Source organism: Prionailurus bengalensis, chromosome B3 (assembly GCF_016509475.1).
Source record: "Prionailurus bengalensis isolate Pbe53 chromosome B3, Fcat_Pben_1.1_paternal_pri, whole genome shotgun sequence".
NCBI lineage: Eukaryota > Metazoa > Chordata > Mammalia > Carnivora > Felidae > Prionailurus > Prionailurus bengalensis.
Window position 1 is genome coordinate 116,142,363 of NC_057355.1, and position 8,305 is coordinate 116,150,667.

The following is an 8,305-nucleotide window of genomic DNA, read 5'->3' on the forward strand; positions in this document are numbered from 1 at the left end:
ATTAAAATTTTTTAATGTTTATTTTTTAAAAAAATTTTTAATGATTACTTATTACTGAGAGAAAGAGAGAGAGCACAAGGAGGGGAAGAGCAGAGAGAGGGGGAGACAAAGAATCCGAAGAAGGCTCCAGGCTCTGAGCTGTCAGCACAGAGCCTGATGCAGGGCTCCAACCCACCGGCTGGAAGATCATGACCTGAGCTGAAGTCGGACGCTTAACCAACTGGGCCACCCAGGTACCCCTAATGTTTATTTATTTTCCTAATGTTTATTTTTGAGAGAGAGTGCGCGTGAGCACGTGTGAGCGTTTGTGAGCAGGGGAGGGGCAGAGAGAGAGGGAGGCACAGAATCAGAAGCACGGAGCCCCATGTGGGGCTCGAACTCACAAGCTGTGAGATTACAACCTGAGCTGAAGTCAGACCCTCAACTGACTGAGCCACCCAGGCGCCCCCAAGGCTCTTTTTAAAATAAACAAATGTTTAAATGGTGGAGCTCATTCCATACAAACTATCTAAATCCGAACCTACAGTTTCTAAGGGCTGGGAGATCAGTAAAAGGGCCAGTAGCTCTTCTCCTTCTCGAACTTCATCTCTGTGTAACTTTAGTTGCAAACAGCAACCCTAGATACAGGACACTCTGAAAAATGGCATGCCTTCGTTTCCACCTAAAAGCATTAAAAAAAAAGTAACCTTTTACAATCATTCTATTTATGCCTCAATTTCTAAACCTGAGTACTTCGCTGGGAAAATGTGGAGTTAAAGATGCCTAAGGCTATTTCACCCTCATTTTGAAAACACAATCTTTTCTGTTTCTGAGTAATGGTATACTTTATGTGTTACATTACAGAAACCTGAACAGGGAGGGTTAACCAAATACCATTTGGACTTTAAAAGTAGCTTGAAACATCTCCCAACCGGTTCAGTTCTAGTGCAGAAATCTGCATTCTGACCTCAATTCAAGATGGCCTGCTAGCTGCAGTCCCAATTTTAATATTTCATCATGCAAAAAACTTCCATTTAAAAAACACTGCAGTTCTTTAGTCTTCTTACTATAAACCACACGTCCGTGGTATGGTATGGTTAAGATATTCACTTGTGCACTAAGCAGCCTCCTCCAAAGTACAAGCATAAACTGCAGGAAGCAAGGAGTCAGAGATGGCCAAATATTTTTGCAAAACGTGAGTTTCTTTTACCCAGTACTCTCCGGAGTATCTTAAAAAAATTTTTTTTCAGCTAAAAAAGAAGTGCCATTTGCTCTAGCAATGACAATGCTGGAGAGACACTGACGAACCCCACTCAAGGAGCAAACACCTTCATCCGTGCCCCGTGCAGCTTCTGGCACCTGACGACCACACCCACGCCAATTCCCGCCCCTCGGCCCCGCCCATCGCTGATGCGGGTTGCCGGCGCGGTCACCGTACAGCGGTCCCTACTGCACGTAAACTTCCGGCTCCGCGGAAACGTCATCCCTGGATTCAGTGGGGAGGTCCCCGGGGCGGTGCCGGAAGTGACGCAGGGGCGCGCCCTCCATTTTGTGGAACGCAGGAGCAGCTAAGTGCGTCAGTTTTGGAAAGACGTAGACGAGTTTAGTCCTGGTTTGCGGGGAGGCAGACGGCTCCGTCGCAGACTACGGACCTCTCTGGTCTCTCAGCTGCCAAAGATCCTGTCCGGTAGGTGAGTGACTCACTTTGAGGGAAAGGCTTCTCGGATCGAGGCTTCTTCATGGCCGCTCAGATCGTGAGTGGCCAGGGCTGCTCTCTTTGCGGAGGACGGCGTCCAATGAGCGCAGTTTATTCGAGGTGGGCGCTGGGGCACGTCTCCCTTTGGGTACTGTTTGAGGGGAACTGAAGGTGGAAGGGCGGTCGTGGTTATGGTCATTTTTACACAGGGGTCTATGTTCCTCCCTGCCTCCTTACCTCTTCACTTACCCGAACCCCCCGAGTTTGGGCGGAGACCTTTGCTCGGGGGTGTGGCTAGGGTTTTCTGCGGGAGGGCACGATGACTCCGGAACCATGGAGTCGTGGGAGGGGGTGGGAGGAGGGCGTTTGGCACGCGCGGCTCTCCCCCACCGCTGTCTCCGCCGCCGCCATTTTGTGGCTGCCGGCGTCCGCCCGCCGCCGTTTGCGCAGGCGCGGCGGTGGCGTCGCGAGATTCCGGCTTCCACCCGCTGTGACGCTCCTGGGAGGCGGCGACGCGCGCGCGGCCCATCACCATTGGGCTGGCCTTGCGGAGGGCGGGGTCGGCTCCGCCCGCACTTCTCGGCCTTTCCTAACTGCGGCAGATGGGAGGGGGCCAGAAGAGCCAGGGAGAGAGTGCGGCTGCGCAGTTCCAGAGGCGGCAGTGGGCGTTGCGGTTGCTGCGGTCTGGGCCCAGGGAAGGATCGTGTTGGGAGCCGAGTTTTAATTTTGTCTGCAAGGGACCTGGCCTAATAAGAGGCACTCTTGGCAATCTTGTTTATAACATCACCGGGTAAACATTTTATTTTATGCCGTTTATGTTTTTGGCCCCTTAACTAGGCATTCTTCTGACATTCACTGGTATTGTTTCAATCGAATCATTTTCTAACAGGAAATACTAGCCGGATATCATGAGTGGCTGTCGAGTATTCATCGGGAGGCTAAATCCCGCGGCCAGGGAGAAGGACGTGGAAAGATTCTTCAAGGGGTATGGACGAATAAGAGATATTGATCTGAAAAGAGGCTTTGGTTTTGTGGTAAGTGTTTTAGAACTACTGTTAAGTCGCTAAAGATTTTGATGAGCAGTGTGTTTTGATTTTACTGAGTTCAGGTAGGGTATCTTTGGAAAACTTTGTATGTTCTTAGAGCAGTGAATTTTCTTGAGGGATAACCTCGCTGTTGGCTGGAGGGAAACCACTCCTGATCACTGTCTTTAAGATAGTCATTCTATCACACGTTTGCAGTGCTCTTACTATGTTGTAGAATATATCTTAGAGCCACATTAAGCAGGGGGTCGGTTTGTTTGTTTTTTTTCCCCCCATGTTTACATTTTAGGAATTTGAGGATCCCAGGGATGCAGATGATGCTGTATATGAACTTGATGGAAAAGAACTCTGCAGTGAAAGGTGAGAATGTTAGTTTTGTAACCAGTTAGCACCGTAAGATGGACAAGATCGGCTGGGATATTTTTCAAAGTCTATCTCTTGTGGCTTGTGTGGAGATAACAGTCTTTTTTCCCCCCTTCCTGTAGGGTTACTATTGAACATGCTAGGGCTCGATCTCGAGGTGGAAGAGGTAGAGGACGCTATTCTGACCGTTTTAGTAGTCGCAGACCTCGAAATGATAGACGGTATGTGATAGATGGTGGATGGCTGCTTTGAACAATCTTTACCGCAGGAGGAGCTTTTAATGTTTAAGAACCATTAGCAATAAGTGATTCTGGTGCTTAACTGAGTAATCGTTTCTCCTTTTCATATGTTAATCCACTGTTCCTGATTAGTGCGTGTAGTAAGTCCTGTAAAATAATGTAGAAACTTGATGGGAGTCCTTTGAATGACTTGTTCCGTCTCGTTGCTTGAACTTGTCCACAGTCGAACACAGTAGGTACACACTGCTGCATTTCTTCCATTGTGAGTACTCATTTTCTTCCTCAGAAATGCTCCACCTGTAAGAACAGAAAATCGGCTTATAGTTGAAAATTTATCTTCAAGAGTCAGCTGGCAGGTTTGTTGAAATACAGTTTTGAGCTATTTTAATGTGGCTTTTTAAAAATTAATGGGCAGTTAATGTTTTATTATGTTTTATTAAAAGTAATTTTATCTTTAATTAATTTTAAAATGGATTTAATTGTAATTTTTAAATTTTAATTAAATGTAACTGGGGGATATTTCAAACTTTAATAATTAGTGATCAAATGTTTAATGTTTTGAGGATATATTTTCTTGTTTATTAAAATCAATTTTAACCAAATATTAAACCCTTTATTTGCCAGCCTATCTGTGTCGTTGGCCTTATGACGAGGAGTGCCTGTGGGTTATCCTAATCGTTGTCTTGGTCACTCTTGGTTGGGCCTGGTTGACTTTGCCAGTCAGCTCCTACAGTGATCAATTGGCCACCTCTAGATCTGTGTTTGCCGGTCTAGACGTAATCGGTGCACTTAACTTGAAGTGCCAGGTTGCAGCGATCCCAGAGCGTTGATAACGTGATCTGATCCTTAAGTTGAGAGCGGTCTTCCTGTAACGCTTCCGAATAAGAGGTCCTGGTCGAAAAGAGTTGAAAGATACGAAATTAGGTGGTCGTTGGAATCCTGATCGCAGTAAAGTGTTCCTTGGTAACTGCACAAGAGTAGAACATGTCTGCATCCGCCTGTAGTCTGCTAATAGGGAGGGCTGTGCGATTAAAGGCTTCCATCGATTGGGTAGTGTCCTTCAAGTGGGTGGCGAAGAGCCAGTCGGGCATATGTCATGAAGGTTTCTCCGACCGATTAACGGTTTGCTGCTTGACTAGCCTAGGGAAATAATAATAAAGGTAAAGTAAACTTTTTTAATGACATATGGGGCACAAAATAACTGGTGTCTTGTAAATGTTCTGTTTTGTTTTTTTTAATATAAAATTTCTACTTTAGTCTTTACTTTTAAAATATGTACTGTTTCTTTTTGTTTCTTTTTGTTTTGTTTTTTGTTTTGCTTTTTTTCTTATGTATTGAGCTCAGTATAGACTAATACTACTTTAATGTTAAGATCTGAATTTCCTCTAGCATTTTGCTTAAAAGCAATATGCTTTTTTGCTTATTTCGTGCCCTGACCTAGATAATTTTTCAATTCTGATAGAATACAAGTGTGGTAAATGCCATGTTTGTACTTTATCTAACATCTTCTCTTCCAGTAGTCTTGTTTTTTATACCATGTGGTTGTTTGTGTGTCACATCGCCTTTTCTTTGCTTGACACGATTGTCTTGTGTTAAGGATCTCAAAGATTTCATGAGACAAGCTGGGGAAGTAACCTTTGCGGATGCACATCGACCTAAATTAAATGAAGGGTGAGTGTGTATTGGAGATCATAACCGCCTTTTAAAACATACTGAAAATTTTACTGGGGATTTTTTTAGAGAACATAAAATTTGGACATGCTGTAGTGCAGTGGTTCTCAATCCAGGAGGAGTTTGCTCAGTAGGGAGCACTGGACAACAGTTTTGGTGGTTGTAACTGGTTGAGGTCACCACTGGCATCTGGGTAGAGGCCAGGGATGCTGCTAAACATCTGATGGTGCATAGGAAAGCCTTCCACAACCGAGAATTAAAAATTTCAGTTGTTTGGAAAGGTTGAGAAACCTTGTTGCAATGCTGTTCTCCATTAAGATCTAAGACAATGTAGTATTAACAAAAGGTGCATGGAGAAGGTATTTTAGTTTGCTGTGTGTAGTGTGAGACTAGGCTATAACATGTATGTACCTTTATAAAGGGCTTTTTTTTTTTTTTTTTTTAATTGTAGGGTGGTAGAGTTTGCCTCTTATGGTGATTTAAAGAATGCTATTGAAAAACTTTCTGGAAAGGAAATAAATGGGAGAAAAATCAAATTAATCGAAGGCAGCAAAAGGCACAGGTATCTCTTTAACATTTTTAAGACAAAGTTTTAGTTAATAGGTTTGTAGGGACTGCCTCTTATGTTATATTTTTCCTCCCTTCCTAGTAGGTCACGAAGCAGGTCTCGTTCCCGAACCAGGAGTTCCTCTAGGTCTCGTAGCCGATCTCGTTCCCGGAGTCGCAAGTCTTACAGCCGGTCCAGGAGCCGGAGCCGGAGCCGGAGCAAGTCCCGTTCTGTTAGTAGGTCTCCTGTGCCTGAAAAGAGCCAGAAACGTGGTTCTTCAAGTAGATCTAAGTCTCCAGCATCTGTGGATCGCCAGAGGTCCAGGTCCCGATCCCGGTCAAGGTCCAGATCAGTTGACAGTGGCAATTAAACTGTAAATAACTTGCCCTGGGGGCCTTTTTTAAAAACACACACACAAAAATTCCCAAACCATACTTGCTAAAAATTCTGGTAAGTATGTGCTTTTCTGTGGGGGGGTTGGGGGTGGGATTTGGAGGGGGGTTGGGCTGGATATCTTTGTAGATGTGGACCACCAAGGGGTTGTTGAAAACTAATTGTATTAAATGTCTTTTGATAAGCCTTCTGCTCACATTTTTGTGAATGTCTGAAGTGTATAGTTTGTGTATATTGAGAGAGCTCTTTTATAACTAAAGCAAATTTAATTTTTTTGTACTAGAAAAGATTTGAACATTTTAGTTCTTGGTTATTCAAATATGTTAATTCAGAATTAGTTTAATGCCTCAATTAAACTAATTAATAGCTTTGGACACTTAAAAGAGCTCTAAATTTGCTTGTACATAAAGGCTTGAGTTTTCCTTGTTAGGGTCAAGGGTGTCCTCCCACCCACCCTTTAACAGCTGCCTGACGACACGTTAAAGCAGCTGTTTGTTATTGATAATAAAAGATTATAAAACTGCTTTTGTCTGTCTGTCTGAAGGACGAATGCGGTTTACTCCTCCCTCCCCATCTACATTCAGCACATTTAAAGTGCCTTTATAGAGAATCCTGGAGTTTGGTGTGGTGGGTTTTTTAAATTTTTTGAAAATTTAAATCTTGCCATTTCAGGGCTAGTCAAAACTGGGGCAGGGAAGACCGTGAACTGTTCAGAATAATGGTAACTGTTGTTTTGGTTTCTTGTGTGTGACCTTCCATGCTCTTTTTCTTTATTACTGTATTGTATCGACATCAGGTAGTTTAGGCTTCCGTAGCCAAGAGAACGATAATTTGGGAAGGAAATTATAAAAATTTGTTTTTATGTGTTGTATGTAATTTTGAAGGTCAGAGGTGATCACAGCTTATTTTAACTCTTTGTACAAGAGTGCTTTAAGAGGTTTCGTGTTTCTTGCTTTCAATGCTGTGATGTGGGTGTGACCGTATGTTAAGGAGAAAACAGTTTACTAGAGAAGACTGCTGAAGGTTCTACACCCGTTTTTGTTCTGGGAGCCTATATGTGTAGATGATGAGCGCTGTTAATAGTCTCTTCTAGGACTCTCTAGAGACTACTTAGATTCTCTTGGTCCCATGCAGGAGTGCTGAGTTGGATAAATGGTAACAGTGAGTGACACGTAGTAGCCAGATACTCTGACAGTTGTCTTCCCTGTGTGTTCTTGAATCTCAGTTACTTCCTACATACAAGAACGCATCTTCTAGGAGCGAAATTGGGGCCAAAGAAGAGCAAGTAAGTGGTGAACTAGTATGGGCATTGGAGTCCAGTTCCCCAGAACCCAAGCACCACGTTTTCTTAGTGTAGACAAATGTGCCTTAGCCTTGCAGGGGTTTTTTGAGGGAAACAGTTGGAAGTACCAATTGGCTTTCCAGAAGTGTGGGCATTGGGTAGTGGGACCCCATTTGGGGGGATAGGTTTGAAAGGTTTTTGGTATACATTTGCTTCTCATAGCCCAGATTAGAAATTGAGGCCAGAAAATGGGAAGCCGAACCTTCTACCATGAATGAGATGGATTTTAGGGAGAGTTTAGTATGCTTGTTTGTTTACTGAGGTGGAGGCATGTGGAAATCAGTGGAACCTAGATTTTTTTTTTCTTTTTTTTTTTTTAAAGATTTTGTAAGTAATCTTTGCACCCAACATGGGGCTTGAACTCTGAACAAGGTCAAGTCGTGTGTTCCACCAGCTGAGCCAGCCAGGCGCCCCAGGTTCTTTTATTGGGTTGCTTCGGAAGGCTGCAAGTCCGCCAGAAGTTAATGTCAAATGGAAAGAGACAATTTTTTTGTTCTTAGGTATGATAGATGTAACTGGGTAGTATGGTGTAGATACTTCTTGATATTTTACCAGTTGACTCTATTCTGATAGTTTTTCAGTAAATGATAGCCATGGCTTACCATTTTAATATTAACAGACATTTGTTACACGGTGAAGCAATAAAATATAAGGCCCTTTGAGCAAATGGGAGGTGACTGGGAGTTAATTTGAACCAGCAAATGAACCTGAATTCCCAGATCCAAGACCTGAGAAATAGAGGAGTGTATTATTCTAAGCAAATTTAGGGCCAGAGTTTGTGGGACATGTGTTAACTTTTTTCTTTATATGTTCCTTTTATCTAGTCCTCAAAATCTAGTCCTTTAAAAGGACAATTTGAGGGTAGTAGGTCCCAAGTCCAGCCTTCCTTTCGTGAAAAAACTATTCTGCTTAACCAAGTTTCCTAGCAGGTGATGTCGGCTGGGTGGTAGACAAAATCATTTGAACAGTTAAGTTTAAGAGAATATGTAAAAGTGGTAGGTGGATAGACCTTTTCACAGATTAAGAGCATGT

The 8,305-nt window shown here is 43.2% G+C and overlaps 1 protein-coding gene across 8 annotated transcripts; it reads left to right on the plus strand.

Moving 5' to 3' along the window:
• Window positions 1–1,502: 1,502 nt before the first annotated feature.
• SRSF5 (serine and arginine rich splicing factor 5) lies at window positions 1,503–6,455 on the plus strand. Of its 8 annotated transcripts, none has more exons than XM_043556459.1 (9): window positions 1,512–1,670; window positions 2,278–2,465; window positions 2,565–2,709; window positions 3,008–3,078; window positions 3,204–3,302; window positions 3,607–3,676; window positions 4,918–4,991; window positions 5,443–5,553; window positions 5,644–6,455. In XM_043556459.1, exons 3-9 carry the CDS (start codon window positions 2,584–2,586, stop codon window positions 5,906–5,908), a joined length of 816 nt encoding a protein of 271 aa, XP_043412394.1. In that variant the 5' UTR covers window positions 1,512–1,670; window positions 2,278–2,465; window positions 2,565–2,583; the 3' UTR covers window positions 5,909–6,455. The 8 variants fall into 8 exon arrangements, with proteins under 8 accessions (XP_043412387.1, XP_043412391.1, XP_043412388.1 ...); XM_043556454.1 differs by having other exon boundaries at window positions 1,513–1,670; window positions 5,641–6,455; XM_043556452.1 differs by lacking the exon at window positions 2,278–2,465 and having other exon boundaries at window positions 1,503–1,670; window positions 5,641–6,455.
• Window positions 6,456–8,305: the final 1,850 nt, after the last annotated feature.

What these genes read in the sequence shown, in the direction of transcription:
- SRSF5 (XM_043556452.1), top strand. Translation starts at nt 2,584, where the DNA reads ATGAGTGGCTGTCGAGTATTCATCGGGAGGCTAAATCCCGCGGCCAGG. An exon ending in CTTCAAGAGTCAGCTGGCAG is followed by an intron (nt 3,677 to 4,917) that starts GTTTGTTGAAAT and finishes TCTTGTGTTAAG; the next exon opens with GATCTCAAAGATTTCATGAG. An exon ending in GAAGGCAGCAAAAGGCACAG is followed by an intron (nt 5,554 to 5,640) that starts GTATCTCTTTAA and finishes CTCCCTTCCTAG; the next exon opens with TAGGTCACGAAGCAGGTCTC.